General features: G+C 45.0%; 1 protein-coding gene across 1 annotated transcript in view; it reads left to right on the top strand.

Moving 5' to 3' along the window:
• The window catches only part of LOC311106311 (transforming growth factor beta-3 proprotein-like), a 36,073-nt gene extending 13,838 nt beyond the window's left edge, over positions 1-22,235 (top strand). The window contains exons 2-7 of the mRNA XM_084148616.1: positions 12,629-12,792; positions 15,921-16,050; positions 17,996-18,103; positions 18,975-19,140; positions 19,638-19,791; positions 21,094-22,235. Coding sequence (XP_084004742.1) covers positions 12,629-12,792; positions 15,921-16,050; positions 17,996-18,103; positions 18,975-19,140; positions 19,638-19,791; positions 21,094-21,252 — 881 coding nt within the window. The 3' untranslated portion in view covers positions 21,253-22,235. The remainder of the gene's footprint in view (positions 1-12,628; positions 12,793-15,920; positions 16,051-17,995; positions 18,104-18,974; positions 19,141-19,637; positions 19,792-21,093) is intronic.
• The last annotated feature ends 294 nt before the right edge of the window (positions 22,236-22,529 follow it).

The following is a 22,529-nucleotide window of genomic DNA, read 5'->3' as shown; positions in this document are numbered from 1 at the left end:
TTTTACTACAGACCAGACCTTTACTAGATCTGTTTTACTTCAGACCAGACCAGACTAGATCTGTTTTACCACAGACCAGACCAGACCAGACTATATCTGTTTTACTACAGACCAGACTAGATCTGTTTTACTCCAGACCAGACTATATCTGTTTTACTACAGACCAGACCAGACTATATCTGTTTTACTACAGACCAGACCAGACTAGATCTGTTTTACTCCAGACCAGACTAGATCTGTTTTACTTCAGACCAGACCAGACTAGATCTGTTTTACTACAGACCAGACTAGAGCTGTTTTACTACAGACCAGACCTTTACTAGATCTGTTTTACTTCAGACCAGACCAGACTAGATCTGTTTTACCACAGACCAGACCAGACCAGACTAGATCTGTTTTACTACAGACCAGACCAGACTAGATCTGTTTTACTACAGACCAGACCTTTACTAGATCTGTTTTACTTCAGACCAGACCAGACTAGATCTGTTTTACCACAGACCAGACCAGACCAGACTAGATCTGTTTTACTACAGACCAGACCAGACTAGATCTGTTTTACTACAGACCAGACCAGACTAGATCTGTTTTACCACAGACCAGACCAGACCAGACTAGATCTGTTTTACTACAAACCAGACCAAATCTGTTTTACTACAGACCAGACCAGACTTGATCTGTTTACTACAGACCAGACCAGACTAGATCTGTTTTACTACAGACCAGATCTCTACTAGATCTGTTTTACTACAGACCAGATCTCTACTAGATCTGTTTGACTACAGACCAGACCAGACTAGATCTGTTTTACTACAGACCAGATCTCTACTAGATCTGTTTTACTACAGACCAGATCTCTACTAGATCTGTTTTACTACAGACCAGATCTCTACTAGATCTGTTTTTACTACAGACCAGATCTCTACTAGATCTGTTTTTACTACAGACCAGACCAGACTAGATCTGTTTTACTACAGACCAGATCTGTACTAGATCTGTTTTACTACAGACCAAATCTCTACTAGATCTGTTTTACTAAAGACCAGACTAGATATGTTTTACTACAGACCAGACTAGATATGTTTTACTACAGACCAGACCAGACTAGATCTGTTTCAGACCAGACTAGATCTGTTTTACTACAGACCAGACCAGACTAGATCTGTTTTACTACAGACCAGACCTTTACTAGATCTGTTTTACTTCAGACCAGACTAGACTAGATCTGTTTTACCACAGACCAGACCAGACCAGACTAGATCTGTTTTACTACAGACCAGACCAGACTAGATCTGTTTTACTGCAGACCAGACCTTTACTAGATCTGTTTTACTTCAGACCAGACTAGATCTGTTTTACCACAGACCAGACCAGACCAGACTAGATCTGTCTTACTACAGACCAGACTAGATCTGTTTTACTACAGACCAGACCTTTACTAGATCTGTTTTACTTCAGACCAGACCAGACTAGATCTGTTTTACTACAGACCAGACTAGATCTGTTTTACTACAGACCAGACCTTTACTAGATCTGTTTTACTACAGACCAGACCAGACTAGATCTGTTTTACCACAGACCAGACCAGACCAGACTAGATCTGTTTTATCACAGACCAGACTAGATCTGCTTTACTACAGACCAGACTATATCTGTTTTACTACAGACCAGACCTTTACTAGATCTGTTTTACTTCAGACCAGACCAGACTAGATCTGTTTTACCACAGACCAGACCAGACCAGACTAGATCTGTTTTACTACAGACCAGACCAGACTAGATCTGTTTTACTACAGACCAGACCAGACTAGATCTGTTTTACCACAGACCAGACCAGACCAGACTAGATCTGTTTTACTACAAACCAGACCAAATCTGTTTTACTACAGACCAGACCAGACTTGATCTGTTTACTACAGACCAGACCAGACTAGATCTGTTTTACTACAGACCAGATCTCTACTAGATCTGTTTTACTACAGACCAGATCTCTACTAGATCTGTTTGACTACAGACCAGACCAGACTAGATCTGTTTTACTACAGACCAGATCTCTACTAGATCTGTTTTACTACAGACCAGATCTCTACTAGATCTGTTTTACTACAGACCAGATCTCTACTAGATCTGTTTTTACTACAGACCAGATCTCTACTAGATCTGTTTTTACTACAGACCAGACCAGACTAGATCTGTTTTACTACAGACCAGATCTGTACTAGATCTGTTTTACTACAGACCAAATCTCTACTAGATCTGTTTTACTAAAGACCAGACTAGATATGTTTTACTACAGACCAGACTAGATATGTTTTACTACAGACCAGACCAGACTAGATCTGTTTCAGACCAGACTAGATCTGTTTTACTACAGACCAGACCAGACTAGATCTGTTTTACTACAGACCAGACCTTTACTAGATCTGTTTTACTTCAGACCAGACTAGACTAGATCTGTTTTACCACAGACCAGACCAGACCAGACTAGATCTGTTTTACTACAGACCAGACCAGACTAGATCTGTTTTACTGCAGACCAGACCTTTACTAGATCTGTTTTACTTCAGACCAGACTAGATCTGTTTTACCACAGACCAGACCAGACCAGACTAGATCTGTCTTACTACAGACCAGACTAGATCTGTTTTACTACAGACCAGACCTTTACTAGATCTGTTTTACTTCAGACCAGACCAGACTAGATCTGTTTTACTACAGACCAGACTAGATCTGTTTTACTACAGACCAGACCTTTACTAGATCTGTTTTACTACAGACCAGACCAGACTAGATCTGTTTTACCACAGACCAGACCAGACCAGACTAGATCTGTTTTATCACAGACCAGACTAGATCTGCTTTACTACAGACCAGACTATATCTGTTTTACTACAGACCAGACCTTTACTAGATCTGTTTTACTTCAGACCAGACCAGACTAGATCTGTTTTACTACAGACCAGACCTTTACTAGATCTGTTTTACTTCAGACCAGACTAGTTCTGTTTTTACAACAGACCAGACTAGATCTGTTTTACTGCAGACCAGACCTTTACTAGATCTCTTTTACTTCAGACCAGACTAGATCTGTTTTACCACAGACCAGACCAGACTAGATCTGTTTTACTACAGACCAGACTAGATCTGTTTTACTACAGACCAGACCTTTACTAGATCTGTTTTACTTCAGACCAGACCAGACTAGATCTGTTTTACTACAGAACAGACTAGATCTGTTTTACTACAGACCAGACCTTTACTAGATCTGTTTTACTACAGACCAGACCAGACTAGATCTGTTTTACCACAGACCAGACCAGACCAGACTAGATCTGTTTTATCACAGACCAGACTAGATCTGTTTTACTACAGACCAGACCTTTACTAGATCTGTTTTACTACAGACCAGACCAGACTAGATCTGTTTTACCACAGACCAGACCAGACCAGACTAGATCTGTTTTACTACAGACCAGACTAGATCTGTTTTACTACAGACCAGACCTTTACTAGATCTGTTTTACTTCAGACCAGACCAGACTAGATCTGTTTTACTACAGACCAGACTATATCTGTTTTACTACAGACCAGACCTTTACTAGATCTGTTTTACTTCAGACCAGACCAGACTAGATCTGTTTTACTACAGACCAGACCTTTACTAGATCTGTTTTACTTCAGACCAGACTAGTTCTGTTTTTACAACAGACCAGACTAGATCTGTTTTACTACAGACCAGACTAGATCTGTTTTACTTCAGACCAGACCAGACTAGATCTGTTTCAGACGAGACTAGATCTGTTTTACTACAGACCAGACCTTTACTAGATCTGTTTTACTTCAGACCAGACCAGACATTTACATTTACGTCATTTAGCAGACGCTCTTATCCAGAGCGACTTACAGTTAGTGCATACATTATTCATTTTTTGTTTGTTTGTTTATTCTTTATTTATTTATTTATTCTTTTTTTTTTCATACTGGCCCCCCGTGGGAATCGAACCCACAACCCTGGCGTTGCAAACGCCATGCTCTACCAACTGAGCTACCTCCCTGCCGGCCATTCCCTCCCCTACCCTGGGCCAATTGTGCGCCGGCCCATTGGTCTCCCGGTTGCGGCCAGCTACAGCAGAGCCTGGATTCGAACCAGGATCTCTAGTGGCACAGCTAGCATTGCGATGCAGTGCCTTAGACACTGCGCCACTCGACAAGACTAGATCTGTTTTACTACAGACCAGACCAGACTAGATCTGTTTTACTACAGACCAGACCTTTACTAGATCTGTTTTACTTCAGACCAGACCAGACTAGATCTGTTTTACCACAGACCAGACTAGACCAGACTAGATCTGTTTTACTACAGACCAGACCAGACTAGATCTGTTTTACTACAGACCTTTACTAGATCTGTTTTACTTCAGACCAGACCAGACTAGATCTGTTTTACTACAGACCAGACCAGACTAGATCTGTTTTACTACAGACCAGACCTTTACTAGATCTGTTTTACTTCAGACCAGACCAGACTAGATCTGTTTTACCACAGACCAGACCAGACCAGACTAGATCTGTTTTACTACAGACCAGACCAGACTAGACTAGATCTGTTTTACTACAGACCAGACCAGACTAGATCTGTTTTACTACAGACCAGACCTTTACTAGATCTGTTTTACTTCAGACCAGACCAGACTAGATCTGTTTTACTACAGACCAGACCAGACTAGATCTGTTTTACTACAGACCAGACCTTTACTAGATCTGTTTTACATCAGACCAGACCAGACTAGATCTGTTTTACTACAGACCAGACCAGACTAGATCTGTTTTACTACAGACCAGACCAGACTAGATCTGTTTTACTACAGACCAGACCCTTACTAGATCTGTTTTACTACAGACCAGACCAGACTAGATCTGTTTTACCACAGACCAGACCAGACTAGATCTGTTTAATACAGACCAGACCAGACTAGATCTGTTTTACTACAGACCAGACCTTTACTAGATCTGTTTTACTTAAGACCAGACCAGACTAGATCTGTTTTACTACAGACCAGACCAGACTAGATCTGTTTTACTACAGACCAGACCTTTACTAGATCTGTTTTACTTCAGACCAGACCAGACTAGATCTGTTTTTACTACAGACCAGACTAGATCTGTTTTACTACAGACCAGACCAGACTCGATCTGTTTTACTACAGACCAGACCAGACTAGATCTGTTTTACCACAGACCAGACCAGACCAGACTAGATCTGTTTTACTACAGACCAGACCAGTCTAGATCTGTTTTACTACAGACCAGACCTTTACTAGATCTGTTTTACTTCAGACCAGACTAGATCTGTTTTACTACAGACCAGACCAGACTAGATCTGTTTTACTACAGACCAGACCTTTACTAGATCAGTTTTACTCCAGACCAGACTAGATCTGTTTTACCACAGACCAGACCAGACCAGACTAGATCTGTTTTACTACAGACCAGACCAGACTAGATCTGTTTTACTACAGACCAGACCTTTACTAGATCTGTTTTACTTCAGACCAGACCAGCCTAGATCTGTTTTTACTACAGACCAGACTAGATCTGTTTTACCACAGACCAGACCAGACTAGATCTGTTTTACTACAGACCAGACTAGATCTGTTTTACTACAGACCAGACCAGATCTGTTTTACTACAGACCAGACTAGATCTGTTTTACTACAGACCAGACTAGATCTGTTTTACTACAGACCAGACCAGACTAGATCTGTTTTACTACAGACCAGACCAGACTAGATCTGTTTTACTATAGACCAGACCAGACTAGATCTGTTTTACTCCAGACCAGACTAGATCTGTTTTACTACAGACCAGACCAGACTAGATCTGTTTTACTACAGACCAGACCAGACTATATCTATTTTACTGCAGACCAGACCAGACCGCTACTGCTTCAGACCAGACCTCTACTGCTTCAGATCAGACCTCTACCGCTTCAGACCAGACCTCTACCGCTTAAAACCAGACCTCTATTGCTTCAGACCAGCCCTCTACTGCTTCAGACCAGACCCCTACTGCTTCAGACCAGACCTCTACTGCTTCAGACCAGACCTCTACTACTTCGGACCTCTACTGCTTCAGACCAGACCTCTACTACTTCGGACCTCTACTGCTTCAGACCAGACCTCTACTACTTCGGACCTCTACTGCTTCAGACCAGACCTCTACTGCTTCAGACCAGACCTCTACTGCTTCAGACCAGACCTCTACTGCTTCAGACCAGACCTCTACTGCTTCAGACCAGACCTCTACTGCTTCAGACCAGACCTCTACTGCTTCAGATCAGACCTCTACTGCTTCAGACCAGACCTCTACTACTTCGGACCTCTACTGCTTCAGACCAGACCTCTACTGCTTCAGACCAGACCTCTACTGCTTCAGACCAGACCTCTACTGCTTCAGACCAGACCTCTACTGCTTCAGACCAGACCTCTACTGCTTCAGATCAGACCTCTACTGCTTCAGACCAGACCTCTACTACTTCGGACCTCTACTGCTTCAGACCAGACCTCTACTGCTTCAGACCAGACCTCTACTGCTTCAGACCAGACCTCTACTGCTTCAGACCAGACCTCTACTGCTTCAGACCAGACCTCTACTTCTTCAGACCAGACCTCTACTGCTTCAGACCTCTACCGTTTCATACCAGACCTCTACTGCTTCAGACCAGACCTCTACTGCTTCAGACCAGACCTCTACTACTTCGGACCTCTACTGCTTCAGACCAGACCTCTACTACTTCGGACCTCTACTGCTTACAGACCAGACCTCTACTGCTTCAGACCAGACCTCTACTACTTCGGACCTCTACTGCTTCAGACCAGACCTCTACTGCTTCAGACCAGACCTCTACTGCTTCAGACCAGACCTCTACTACTTCGGACCTCTACTGCTTCAGACCAGACCTCTACTGCTTCAGACCAGACCCCTACTGCTTCAGACCAGACCTCTACTGCTTCAGACCAGACCTCTACTGCTTCAGACCTCTACTGCTTCAGACCAGACCTCTACCGCTTCAGACCAGACCTCTACTGCTTCAGACCAGACCCCTACTGCTTCAGACCAGACCTCTACTGCTTCAGACCAGACCTCTACTGCTTCAGACCAGACCTCTACTGCTTCAGACCAGACCTCTACTACTTCGGACCTCTACTGCTTCAGACCAGACCTCTACTACTTCGGACCTCTACTGCTTACAGACCAGACCTCTACTGCTTCAGACCAGACCTCTACTACTTCGGACCTCTACTGCTTCAGACCAGACCTCTACTGCTTCAGACCAGACCTCTACTGCTTCAGACCAGACCTCTACTGCTTCAGACCAGACCTCTACTACTTCGGACCTCTACTGCTTCAGACCAGACCTCTACTGCTTCAGACCAGACCCCTACTGCTTCAGACCAGACCTCTACTTCTTCAGACCAGACCTCTACTGCTTCAGACCTCTACTGCTTCAGACCAGACCTCTACCGCTTCAGACCAGACCTCTACTGCTTCAGACCAGACCCCTACTGCTTCAGACCAGACCTCTACTGCTTCAGACCAGACCTCTACTGCTTCAGACCAGACCTCTACTGCTTCAGACCTCTACCGTTTCATACCAGACCTCTACCGCTTCAGACCAGACCTCTACCGCTTCAGACCAGACCTCTACTGCTTCAGACTAGACCCCTACTGCTTCAGACCAGACCCCTACTGCTTCAGACCAGACCTCTACTGCTTCTGACCAGACCTCTACCGCTTCAGACCTCTACTGCTTCAGACCAGACCTCTACTGCTTCAGACCAGACCTCTACTACTTCAGACCAGACCTCTACTGCTTCAGACCAGACCTCTACTGCTTCAGACCAGACCTCTACCGCTTCAGACCAGACCTCTACTGCTTCAGACCAGACCTCTACCGCTTCAGACCAGACCTCTACTACTTCGGACCTCTCCTGCTTCAGACCAGACCTCTACTACTTCGGACCTCTACTGCTTCAGACCAGACCTCTACTGCTTCAGACCAGACCTCTACTGCTTCAGACCAGACCTCTACTGCTTCAGACCAGACCTCTACTGCTTCAGACCAGACCTCTACTACTTCCACACCAGGAGAAGTGTTTTAGAGGGAGGTGAGAGACTGAGAGAACCAGCTTCCTGTGTTTGCTGAGAGGCGTATTGCTCAGAAAGTACTGCGGTCAAGCCCTATCTGGCGGACAGATACAGCAAATAGAAGCCGATTCCCGAAACAGTGCATGACTACACTCTCGTCAAAAGTAGTGCGTAGGGAATAGGGTGCCATTTGGGACGGCACTTGGATCTCTCTCTCTCTCTCTCTCTCTCTCTCTCTCTCTCTCTCTCTCTCTCTCTCTCTCTCTCTCTCGTTGACTCAGAGCCAGTGACATCACTCCTTTCCTTTACCACCTCTTTAGGATGGTGTGGGCAAACACGTTAGCTCCTGACAGCTCTGCTCAAAGGCTTTAGGTAAACTGTTGACCTTTGGCGGATATAAGGCGAACATTTGCACCTCTCAAATCCCTGAGAGGTGCAAATGAAACAGAACGTTAAGGCGGGAAAGAAAGTTAAGTTGCTGTGTTGGGAGACAGACAGGTTATTTGAAAAGTTTCCTTTTATAGACAGGCAGGGATGGAGGAGTGGAGGGTATGTCCCCTGTAGCTCAGTTGGTAGAGCATGGCACTTGCAACGCCAGGGTTGTGGGTTCGTTTCGCACGGGGGGCCAGTATGAAAATGTATGCACTCACTAACTGTAAGTCGCTCAGGATAAGAGCATCTGCTAAATGACTGAAAATGTAGGGGTTGTAGAGAAGTCATCATGTGGTCGGAGCCGAAGGGCTGTGAGTGCTGGTCTGGACTGGTCTGGGCTGGGCTGGGCTGGGCTGGGCTGGGCTGGGTTGGGCTAGCCCTGTATTCACAAACCCAGCGTAGGAGAGCTGATATGAGATTAGTTTGACCTTTTTAGATCATATTGAATAAGATTATATGGACAGAGAGGTCCTGATCCTAGATCAGCACTCTTACTCTGAGGGGCTTTCTGAATATGGGCGGAGGTCTGGTCTAGTGGTCAGCACACTGAGGACAGCAGAGGTGACGTCACTCCAAGCCAAACGGGGACGCTACTTGACTTAGAAAATAAATGTTCCCTTCCCCCCCCCCCCCCCCAGCCGCTACCTCAGTTGAGAGGGAGAAAATAGCCCTCTGACTTTAGCTGATGACGGAAGCATGTTATCAGGTTCCATGCCGAAGCCATGTGTCAGTAGTTAATTCAGGAAAGGAGTAAAGTCACTTGAGGGCATTGACTGCGTTACATCGTTAATGATTACGGCCTGTGTCCCAAACGGCATCCTATTCCTTATATATAGTGCACTCCTTTTGACCAGAGCTCTATGGTCCCTGGTCAAAAGTAGTGCACTATATAGGAGATAGGGTGCCGTTTGGGAAGCGGACAATGTGAGCTGCGACTAAACCTGGCGTGGGGGAAAACAACTGTTGTTGATTCATAGAAAGAAAGCTAGCCGGTCAATTACTGAAGAAGAAGCTCAGCAGGGTTCTTGATGCCAAGTCACCTACGTTGAGGAGCAAATGTGGCGTCTACTGGACAATGCAGTGGGAAGTATCTACCGAGTCAACAGTTGGTTCATCAGTGGTGGTTCAAGGTGAACCTATGCGCACAAGATGTTGAAAAGATGTTGAAAATACATATATGTGGTTGAAAAGACGTCTTTCAAGCAATTTTGATCAATGGGTAGAACGTTTTCTGCCACGTAATTTTTTTTAGGGTGTCCAATTGCTTGTCTGAGAAAGGTATTAGATGCACATGGACATTCATTCTGGACAAAGCGGACATTTCTTCGGGTAACGGAGGTAACAACGTGTCGTAAGCTCACTCCACAGCTAGCCTGAAATGTCGCGGACGGGGCCCCTCAAGGAAGTACCTTTTGAGTGGCTCAACCAAATTGGTAACGTTGTCAAACAGTGCGGTCACGTGTGTTGCGAGGGAGAACCTCCCTGATTCGAGCCAGAAGTCGGACAGCAGGGAGGCTAGCCATTAGCAGGCTAGCCGTTAGCAGCACACTGACCCCCTGTGAAGTTACATTTACATTTTACATTTTAGTCATTTAGCAGACGCTCTTATCCAGAGCGACTTACAGTTAGTGAGTGCATACATTATTTTTTTGTATTTTTTTTAGTTAGCAATGATAACTTCTGTGGTAAAAAAAAAATCAGTCTAGAGTCCACTGGTTCAGCTTTGTGGTAACTTACAGTCATCTGCATGTTGGTTTGAAAGCAATGTTGTTACTGAGCTGGGTCTCTTCTGACTGTAGAAAGAGGAATTGGCGTGTTCAACAAAGCAAAATTGTAATAACAAAAAGTATTTGGGTGCTGGGTTCAAAAGGCATATACTGGGAAAAAGGAAAATCCTACACTCACTGAAATATTTATGTTTTAATGTATTTTTTAAGCAGCAGAGGTCAGAGCAAACGGACACATTTGGGCGGAAGCCTTCAGTGTTTGGAGAACGATAGGCATTCACCAATATTTATAGATGACATCAAGTTGTTGTACTGCTTCCTTCTTTTTCCTCCTCTGGCTGTTATAGGTGACCTTCCCTACTGCCCTCCTGACTGTTATAGGTGACCTTCCCCACTGCCCCCCTGACTGTTATAAATGACCTTCCCTACTGCCCTCCTCTGACTGTTATAGGTGACCTTCCCTACTGCCCTCCTGACTGTTATAGGTGACCTTCCCTACTGCCCTCCTGACTGTTATAGGTGACCTTCCCTACTGCCCTCCTGACTGTTATAGGTGACCTTCCCTACTGCCCTCCTGACTGTTATAGGTGACCTTCCCCACTGCCCTCCTGACTGTTATAGGTGACCTTCCCCACTGCCCTCCTGACTGTTATAGGTGACCTTCCCCACTGCCCTCCTGACTGTTATAGGTGACCTTCCCCACTGCCCTCCTGACTGTTATAGGTGGCCTTCCCCACTGCCCCCCTGACTGTTATAAATGACCTTCCCTACTGCCCTCCTCTGACTGTTATAGGTGACCTTCCCCACTGCCCTCCTGACTGTTATAGGAGACCTTCCCCACTGCCCTCCTGACTGTTATAGGTGACCTTCCCTACTGCCCTCCTACATTTACATTTTAGTCATTTAGCAGACGCTCTTATCCAGAGCGACTTACAGTTAGTGAATACATATTTTTTTATACTGGCCCCCCGTGGGAATCGAACCCACAACCCTGGCGTTGCAAACGCCATGCTCTATCAACTGAGCTACTTTCCATTCCCTCCCCTATCCTGGACAACGCTGGGCCAATTGTGCGCCGCCCATGAGTCTCCCGGTCGCGGCCGGCTGCGACAGAGCCTGGATTCGAACCAGGATCTCTAGTGGCACAGTTAGCACTGCGATGCAGTGCCTTAGACCACTGCGCCACTCAGGAGCTCCTGACTGTTATGTGACCTTCCATACTGCCGTCCTGACTGTTATAGGTGACCTTCCCTACTGCCCTCCTCTGGCTGTTATAGATGTTTCCCTACTGCCCTCACCAAGTGATCAAGCATTTCTGATCTCTTTCTTCTCTCCTCCTCTCTCTTACAGAAGACCTGCCCGACTGTGCTAAGGGTATTAACATCACAGTGTTGAAGCATTACTGAGCGCTGTCCTGCTATGCCTGTTTCTTGCAAATACACTGCCCTAGTGTCTGTCTCCAACAACCTGCCCTACTGTCTGTCTCCTCTCTGTCTCCAACAACCTGCCCTAGTGTCTGTCTCCAACAACCTGCCCTAGTGTCTGTCTCCTCTCGGTCTCCAACAACCTGCCCTAGTGTCTGTCTCCTCTCTGTCTCCAACAACCTGCCCTACTGTCTGTTCCAACAACCTGCCCTACTGTCTGTCTCCAACAACCTGCCCTAGTGTCTGTCTCCTCTCGGTCTCCAACAACCTGCCCTAGTGTCTGTCTCCTCTCTGTCTCCAACAACCTGCCCTACTGTCTGTTCCAACAACCTGCCCTACTGTCTGTCTCCAACAACCAGCCCTACTGTCTGTCTCCTCTCGGTCTCCAACAACCTGCCCTAGTGTCTGTCTCCAACAACCTGCCCTAGTGTCTGTCTCCAACAACCTGCCCTACTGTCTGTCTCCTCTCTGTCTCCAACAACCTGCCCTAGTGTCTGTCTCCAACAACCTGCCCTAGTGTCTGTCTCCAACAACCTGCCCTACTGTCTGTCTCCAACAACCTGCCCTACTGTCTGTCTCCAACAACCTGCCCTACTGTCTGTCTCCAACAACCAGCCCTACTGTCTGTCTCCTCTCGGTCTCCAACAACCTGCCCTAGTGTCTGTCTCCAACAACCTGCCCTACTGTCTGTCTCCAACAACCTGCCCTAGTGTCTGTCTCCAACAAACTGCCCAACTGTCTGTCTCCTCTCGGTCTCCAACAACCTTCCCCACTATCTCCAATAACCTGCCCTACTCTCCCAATGTCATCACCTCCAACTAGTCCATTGGTTAAGATTTGTAGGAACATAATTTGGTTCATTGTGACTGACTGTGGTCTCTTCTCTCTGTCCTACAGATGACCTTCCCTACTGTCCTAAAGGCGTCACCTCCAAAGTGTTCCGTTTCAACGTGTCGGCCATGGAGAGGAACTCCACCAACCTGTTCCGAGCAGAGTTCCGTGCTCTCAGGGTTCCAAACTCTGCTGCCAATAGGAATGAACAGAGGGTGGAGCTTTACCAGGTATGTGAAAGGTACCCTCCGTCTCTGCATGTCCTTCAGAGATCTTCAACTCCACCTGACAATGATAAGTCTTTCCTCCTAGTTTTATTTCGAGGCAGGGCACCCAAAGGCCCGCAGAGCAACATCCAGGTCATCAGGCATCAACACGGGGTTACGTCCCAAATGGCACCCTATTCCCTATATAGTGCACTACTTTTGACCAGATCCCTATTGGTCCTGATCAAAGGTAGTGTACTGTAAAGGGAATAGGGCGCCATTTGGGATGTAAGACTTGTCAATTGATACTGCTAGAAGTCAAGCTCTTTAGGCAGGGGTCAAAAGAGTATGTGAGGGAGGCTCCTGGTAGAGGAAACACAGTGCCCCAAGATGTGAGGGAGACTCCTGGTAGAGGAAACACAGTGCCCCAAGATGTGAGGGAGGCTCCTGGTAGAGGAAGCACAGTGCCCCAAGGCTCCTGGTAGAGGAAACACAGTGCCCCAAGGCTCCTGGTAGAGGAAACACAGTGCCCCAAGATGTGAGGGAGGCTCCTGGTAGAGGAAACACAGTGCCCCAAGATGTGAGGGAGGCTCCTGGTAGAGGAAGCACAGTGCCCCAAGATGTGAGGGAGGCTCCTGGTAGAGGAAGCACAGTGCCCCAAGATGTGAGGGAGGCTCCTGGTAGAGGAAGCACAGTGCCCCAAGGCTCCTGGTAGAGGAAACACAGTGCCCGAAGATACTTCACGCACCGTCACCTCCCAGGCATTATTTTTTTTAAAGATCTGCAATTCATCAGCTTTTGTTGCTAAGGAGCATGATCGGTAGTGGACTTTTTACATGTTCTAATGACCAGAAGGTTTAGTTTACCACATATAAGTTCACCACACCACAGATAGGTTCACCATACTGGCATTGACCAAAAACAAAACAAGTTGCCTGTTATTCCACAACCCCATTTCTCAAACTTCACAGTTTCAACTGAGGAAGAGGAGAGAGACAATGAAATCCAGCTTGTGGTTTGGTGGTGGGCAGCCAGCCAGCCGCCAGACCCTAACTCCAGCTTGTCAGGCCTGGAGAATGTGTGCAGGGTCTGGCTCGGGGCAAGGTAGCGCTAGTGTGTGTCCTGGAGAATGTGTGCAGAGCTCAGGCCAGCAGGATGTTGTCAACAGACCAGCACCACACATGGGTTCAAATAGTAGTTTCCTTTCATATACTTTGAGAGCAGTGGCGGTCAGTGCCGTTTTAAGATGTGGGAGGATTATTTTATTTTTTCATGAGCATGGCCTTATTTCTATTACAGCATGTTGGATGACTTGTCTTTGATATTCCGTTCACCCAGCTCAACGTAACATTGATAGGTTTAGGCTACTACATGATACTCAAATTATCCCTGTACCCATCATGAGGTTGCTATAACCTAGCCTATGAAATAAAGTCTACAATGTAGGTGCACACAGGTCGAGAGACTAATTTGAGGTGACACATGGACAGACAGTGACATTCAATACCGGCTTGCACACTCTTCCCTGCATTTAGCTGATATACGGTGTAATCATTAGTTCAACAGTTGCAAACGAGAGTTTCTATTGGACAAATTCAGGTATTTATCCCCATTTTGTTCCGTTTAAGAAAAGTTTTTCAACAGAATCGGCGGAATTAATACATTTGACATTTTAGTCATTTAGCAGACGCTCTTATCCAGAGCGACTTACAGTTAGCGAGTGCATACATTTTCATACTGGCCCCCCGTGGGAAACGAACCCACAACCCTGGCATTGCAAGCGCCATGCTCTACCAACTGAGCTACAGGGGACTACATCCCTGATCACACGTAAACACAGTTCACTTTCATAGCAGCCATTTTGTATTCCTTCTCGCATCTATGCTCTCTCCTCCTCTCACCTTGTCCCTTCGCTTGTGGACTTTAATGCAGAACACATCAGCTGTATGTGACCAGGCATAAAAACCTTTCCAAGCCAAACCATATCATAACCGCTACACACAGCCTTTATCGTTGTCCCCATATTAGCTAAAATAAACGTCATAGTCAACATAGCTAATAGAACTAACGTGTTTGTAAACCCACTACAATCATGCAGTAATGTTACAGTGTACAGTCAGTAAGCAGTTACACAGGCGGGCCCCAGTGGCAATACATTTGTAAAACCAAAAGCTTACCTTGACTTGGAAGAGTTCCAGTTTTGTGATGGAAAGTCATAGCCAGCTAGCTAACATAGCATCCCTCTGTTTGAGCAGGGTGTTTCAGTAGGCTGAACTAGATAGCTGCATTTGCTAGCTAAGTAAGTGAAAGTTTTAAAAAATGAAGACATTTCTCTCTTGCTTGTCATTCATTTTGGAAGAAATTAATTTGTTAAACTGTTCAACTAGTCTTTTCTCTGTCTTTGAGTCAACTACTCACCGCATTTTATGCACTGCAGTGCTAGCTAGCTGTATCGTTATGCTTTCAGTACTAGATTCATTCTCTGATCCTTTGATTGGGTGGACAAAATGTCAGTTCATGCTGCAAGAGCTCTGATAGGTTGGAGGACGTCCTCCAGAAGTTGTCATAATTACTGTGTAAGTCTATGGAAGGGGGTGAGAGCCATGAGCCTCCTAGGTTTTGTATTTAAGTCAATGTACCCAGAGGAGGACGGAAGCTAGCTGTCCTCCGGCTATACCATGGTGCTACTGTACAGAGTGCGGTTGAGGCGACTGTAGATCTTCTTTGCAAAATTGTGTGTTTTAATCAATTATTTGGTGACGTGAATATATTTAGTATAGTTTTATCTAAAAAGGATAACTTAAATGTTTTACAATTTCGATTTTTATCAAATTCACTGAGGAGGATGGTCCTCCACTTCCTCCTCTGAGTAGCTTCCACTGTTTGAGAGTTTAATTGAGCCTTTTTATTTGGATGCCGATTCACTTTTTGAATTGAAAACTGAATGTACCCCAAACCTTCTGCAAGCATCTGTCTCTAAAGCCTCTGCTCTAGAATATGACATGTGGTGCCATGTAGTAATGCCAGAAATGACATCCTTATTGTGGAGTTTCTTTACGCTTCTCAAGTTCCAATAGCATCAGTTGTTATTGGATCAGTGTAGCGGCTCTGTATCGTTCATATACAGTAACTCACCTACCCTTGGCTTTCAGATCCTGAGGCCAGACGAGCACATAGCTAAGCAGCGCTACATTGGAGCCAAGAACGTGCTGACCAAGGGAACGCCAGAATGGGTCTCCTTCGACGTGACAGAGGCAGTACGGGAGTGGCTGATGTACAGAGGTGACCATGCCAACAATTGATTAATTAATTGATTGTAGTGCTGAGCAATTTGTGCTTTTTGAGGTCGGTTCGGTTTCGGCAAAAAAAAGAAGTACTATTATAATAATAATAATTAAATGCACTATGCATTATGTGGATTGAATGCTGTAACAGAGAATAAAACAATTATACAAATAAAAGTCCCATGATGGTAGTGACTGACCATTACTGCTTATCACTTATTAACCATCATATATTCACATTACTTTATTACAATATTTCAGTTGTATATTACATTTGTTTTATTTGACGGCTTTATTATTTCATTCCAAGTCATCTCATCTCTATAGAGCTGCTGTCTGACAAAATCACTATTTTTAGTAATTCTTCAAAGTAAATAAGGCATACTGTCACGATCGTCTAAGGAGGAGGACCAAGGCGCAGCGTTGAGGGTGAACATATTTATTTAGAGAATGATCACACGATCAAAACAACAGACGATAACGCGACGTCTACGGTATAACACAAACCAAATAAGAACAAGAAACCACAAATAATGAATGCCTAACGGCTACCTAAGTATGACTCCCAATCAGAGACAACGAGCTACAGCCGTCTCTGATTGGGAGCCACCCTGGCCAACATAGATATACAACAACTAGAACATAAACAAATGAAAACTCACACCCTGGCTCAACATACTAGAGTCCCCAGAGCCAGGGCGTGACACATACTTTTATGACTGCTGAATACCAACTATCAATCACTTAATGTATTTTCAGGCTCGTAAAACGCAACTGCTTTCTCTTCCTCTCGATCGCGCGTTCTCTGTTCTCAGTCTCCATGTCTGCTCCTCACAGACCTGACAAGTTTAAGCGGCCGTGCAATGGATTATTGTCGTAGTTAATTACCACATTTCCTGCATTAAACTATGTATACGGAACAAAAATATAAAACACAACGTGCAACAATTTCAACGATTTTACAGTTAATATAAGGAAATCAGTCAATTGAAATAAATTCATTAGGCCCTAATCTATGGATTTCACATGACTGGGCAGGGGTGCAGCCATGGGTGGGCCTGGGAGGGCATAGGCCCACCCACTGGGGAGCCAGGCTCAGCCAATCAGAATATGTTTTTACCCACAATAGGGCTTTATTACAGACAGAAATACTCCTCAGTTTCATCAGATGTCTGGGTGGCTGGTCTCAGACGATCCCGCAGGTGAAGAAGCCGGATGTGGAGGTCCTGGGCTGGAGTCGTTACACGTGGTCTGCGGTTGTGAGGCCTGGTTGAACGTACTGCCAAATTCTCTAAAACAACGTTGCCGGCTTATGGTAGAGAAATGAACATTAAATTCTCTGGCAACAGCTCTGGTGGACATTCCTACAGTCTGCATGCCAATTGCACGCTCCCTCAAAACTTGAGACATCTGTGGCATTGTGTTGTGTGACAAAACTGCACATTTTAGAGTGGCCTTTTATTGTCCCCAGCACAAGGTGCACCTGTGTAATGATCATGCTGTTTAATCAGCTTCTTGATTTGCCACACCTGTCAGGTGGATGGATTATCTTAGCAAAGGGGAAATGCTCACTAACAAGGATGTAAACACAATTTAAGAGAATTATATTTTTGTGCATATGGAACATTTCTGCGATCTTTTATTTCAGCTCATGAAACATGGGACCAACACTTTACATCTTGCGTTTATATTTTTGTTCAGTATAGAATATTGGCCTGTTGGAAACTCCAACTCCCTACTACATCGCACAGTTCAGGCTGGATCTGATTTATCTCTACAGAAACTGCACACAGAGCTCACAGAAAGAAAAAAAAACGAACAAAATGGAATTCAGATAATTGAACCGACGTCGGTGAATTCGTTTGTTAAAAACCGAAGAATTACCAAAATGTCGGTTAATCGCTAAGCACTAATTGATTGACGTGATGCCTATCTCCTCTCAGAGACCAACCTGGGTCTGGAGATCAGCGTGCACTGCCCCTGCCACACCTTCAACCCCAACGGTGACATCATCGACAATGTGAACGAAGTGCTGGAGGTCAAGTTCAAAGGTCAGTAGGCATAACATTCTCTTCCTTGTGAGGTCTTTTCCGGGAAAACATCAAGTCCTTTGTTGTTACCACCCAATAACTGACAGTGAACTGCAAGTCTTGCTCTGTCCCCCACATACTGACAGCTTCCTGAGTCCCCCACATACTGACAGCTTCCTGAGCTGCATCTGTGTTCCTTTTGACAAACTGAACTTTGAACTGACATTCAAAAAACACTAACATTTAAAAAGGCTTTACAAGACAAAGTCACAGAAGGACTAGCTCAGTAACTGAGCAGCAGGCCAGGAGGAAGTCCTATGGCATCCTGGGGGACAGCACCCATGTCCTCAACCCGCAGTTCAAATTGCTCCCCCCTTGGACGCCGCCTGCGCTGTCTGAAGTGCTCCACCAATAGGAGCAGGGCCTCGTTTCAGCCCGAGGCCATCCACCTGGTTAACAGGACCATCAAGGAAGATCTAGGGACAATTCTAGAGATAGTTTAACCCTGACATGAATTAACAACTGTGGCTTCCGTGAACTTTTAGTTTCTTAAATTGCACCATGCACATTTTAATTGATGCCTTAAGTGTTGATATTGTAGTTCTTATACTGCCCGTGTGTGTGTGTGTGTGTGTGTGTGTGTGTGTGTGTGTGTGTGTGTGTGTGTGTGTGTGTGTGTGTGTGTGTGTGTGTGTGTGTGTGTGTGTGTGTGTGTGTGTGTGTGTGTGTGTACTATTTGAACAAATTGCCTCTCTGGGATTAATAAAGTTGTATTGTAATGACTGACCTTTGACCTCTCTCTCGCTCTGCTGCAGGGGAGAAACATACAAAATGTCTGACATGTACTGGCTGAAATGTAATGACTGACCTCTGACCTCTCTCTCTGCTGCAGGTGTGGAAGAGGAGTACGAGGAGCTGGGTCGTTGGGACCTGGGTCGTCTGAAGAAGAGGAAGGAGCAGCACCTGCCTCACCTCCTCCTCATGATGATCCCTCCTCACCGCCTCGACTCACAGCCACGCAGACGCAAACGGGCCCTGGACACCAACTACTGTTTCTCGTAAGGACCCTTCCTGAAACTGTTGTCACTTCTGTTTCCACCTGTCGGTTGTCAAATCCTGAAAGGCGCCTTAGACTCTGTGGGGTTTCTAAACAAGTCAGCAGTAGTTTCTTGTACATAAACAACAATAGCAGCAGAAGGAGGATCAATGAGCTAACCTTCCCATATGTTCAATCTGAAACCATTCTACATGTGTTGGTTGATCAAGACGAGATAAACTTGAATAACTTTAATTGCAACTTCAGCTGACTAACTAAAGTTGTGTGTTAACAAGAAAAATCTTGAGGTGTAACTGAACAGTTATCAAAGCTGGCTACCTAGCTCATTGTTGTATAAGTGACAAGGTATGGGGTTCGTTTCCCACGGGGGGGGGGGGCGCAGTATGAAAAATGAATGCACTCACTAACTGTAAGTCACTCTGGATAAGAGCGTCTGCTAAATGACTAAAATGTAAATGTATGAGTGATTCACCATAGTTAGTTGTGCTCCTTTCCCAGCACTGTTGAGGAGAACTGCTGTGTTCGTCGTCTCTACATTGACTTCCGTCGGGACCTGGACTGGAAGTGGATCCACGAGCCTAAAGGATACTTCGCTAACTACTGCTCTGGACCCTGCCCCTACCTGAGGAGCTCCGACACCACACACACACAGGTGAGGGCAATCTGACACCACTCACACACACACACACAGGTGAGGGCAATCTAACACCACTCACACAGGTGAGGGCAATCTAACACCACTCACACACTCACACACACACACACAGGTGAGGGCAATCTGATAACCACACACACATAGGTGAGGGCAATTGGCGCAAATAACCACAAGGCTATAATGACAAGAAAAAGACAGGCTAGCTAGGTAGCTGCTCAATAGGTACAGTGAGACAGCAAAATTACATCATACACAGAACTCAACCAGAATAAAATTCTGATCTGCCAGGATTGACTTATTTACGCAATTTAGTTTAACAGGGACAGTTGCACATTAATCAACATTAATCCACATTTCAGCTTCCACATCAGAAACACTTAAATGTCTCCTTCAGGGACTAAAATTAACACCCGCCACCTGCCAAATGCGGGTAGGTTTTTGGCTTTTTTTTTTTTTTTCTTACCTTTATTTAACTAGGCAAGTTACACGCATTGGCGGGTAAGATGTCTATTTCACCAGCCACGTTGGCGGGTGCTCAGGGCTCCACCGTCCCGAGCATTTCACTTGCATTTGTGAATAAAAAGTCAAGTATGATCACATTTATAGTAAAATAAATGCTACGGTAGCTGTTCTCAAAGTATATCCGCTGTGTTGTTTCATAGCTGGTAAATTAATCGCACAAAGTCAAATAACTACGAATCATATATAGCCTTTTCCACCTTGCTCTGCAACACTGCCTGGTTGGGAGCTGTGCGCACCTGAAGAGCTGAGTGAGATTCATTTTTAGAAGCGCTGTGCACAGGCATAAAAATTGGTTTAATTTACTTGAAACTAAAGTCTACTGAAGTGAGACTTTGTCCTTGTGTTTCTTGGCTATTTACATTGTTTTGTTCACAAGCTAGGTTGTTTTTCTATGTTTGCGTTTCAACTGCTAGGGAAGAGACGACGACGCTTCTACTAGTCAGACTCAATCTCACAGGCACAAACATGACTCGAGTCGCGCTACCACGGTAACCTCCCGCCCTTAAAGGGACAGGTGAACATATATTTGTCTCATCTGTGATATTTTGGTTAAAAGACTCAGGTCACAAAAAAATTTAATTATTCTATATACCACATTAGTTACTTCTTACTAGTAATACATTTATTGTTTTAGAAAAATTACAAAGCATGTTCATCAGTTTTTTTTGTGTGTGTGTGTGTTTTTGTTGGTGTAATTTTAGAAGCAGAAAAATATTTGGGCTGGTAAAACATCTGAATGATATTTTATGCCCTGGTCTCTTTCCTGTCCATCCATAGCTGCTGAGCCTGTATAACACTCTGAACCCAGAGGCCTCGGCGTCTCCCTGCTGCGTTCCCCAGGACCTGGAGCCTCTTACCATCCTCTACTACTCTGGACGCACCCCCAAAGTAGAGCAGCTATCCAACATGATCGTCAAGTCCTGCAAGTGCAGCTGAGGAGGCCGGGAGTAGGTCCGAAGCCTGGGAGTAGGGTAGGGGGAATGGCCCACGTAAGGGGGGCCTGTAGTGGGACACTAGAGCCAGCCAGCCTGCCTACCTGTAGAGGACCAGACTACCACCATCCAGGTTGTTTGTATTCGTCATGCTAGACTTTGGCATCCTAACTTCTTCCTTCTTCACTCTTTTTTATTTTATTTGTTCAGTTTAGAGAGTTAGTAGTTTCCTTTTTAAGTTTTCTAACTGGGTTTCCTTCCCTTCCTACAAACAAACTGGGCGGAGGGGGAGGGGGGGGGCGACCGACACAGCAGTGACCATATTTTGTTTGCTTCTATTGCAAACGGAGTGGAGGGAGGAGGGACCTTTATGGATGGAGGAGGATATTATTGTAGATACTAAACATTAAACACACTGCTGCTCTCTTTGAAGACTTTCTTGACAGGTTTAAAAAAAAAAAAAAAAAAAAAAAAGGACCCAAACACAATATGCTGGAAAACATTGATCTGAAAAAACTATTACGTAACAGATTTTGTGAGATATTGCTTTTTTTCTTTAAATGGCAGATATTTCCTCTGGTGTTGTCATACGGTGTCATACGATTGATGTAATGTTAATGTGTGTCTACGTCTGTTACCTCTGGAATTACTTTTATATTACACTGTGGTCCTCATCAAAATGTTTTACTGGTGATTTTGAAGACATACTCTATGTTCACGCCAGATTTTGCTATTTGAGAAGATGAGAAATTAAGCAAAGACATGATGGCTGGCACAGTTGATCGTCTTGTATTTTGGTGTTTAAAAAAAAAAAAAAATCCATAAGAGTAGTCAGTGCATTGGAGTCGTTGTCTCCCTTGAACCGAAGCCTCAACACCAAACCAAATCACAAGCCATGTTTGTTAAAGTGCCTAGAGGTCACCACCCACAATGCAACAGTCACATTACGACTTAGAGATGGAGGCCTCCGAGGACCCAAAAACCTGTTTATAGCAAGGGCAGCGCCATTGAGGAATTTCACAATTTTAAAGTAGTCATCTGGGTGGCACTTCAAAACATTGGCTTTATACCTGTTCAAACAACACCCTCCAGGTGGCAGTATGCACCCTTTCAGTTGGTTTACCAACTCGTAGATATAGTAGAAGAATAAAATCTACTACTTCAAAATGGAGATGGCCTGAATGGCTCATGCTGTCACAGACACCATAATGGGACAGATACAAAGAAGAGTCGTCTAACTATCTCCATGCATTAGGAGAAGAGAGTGGCCGAATCCCAAAT

Source organism: Coregonus lavaretus (genome assembly GCF_964263955.1).
Source record: "Coregonus lavaretus genome assembly, chromosome: 31".
NCBI classification, from domain to species: domain Eukaryota; kingdom Metazoa; phylum Chordata; class Actinopteri; order Salmoniformes; family Salmonidae; genus Coregonus; species Coregonus lavaretus.
The sequence above is the reverse complement of the archived record's forward strand: the minus strand, read 5'-3'. Positions and strand labels throughout refer to the sequence as shown.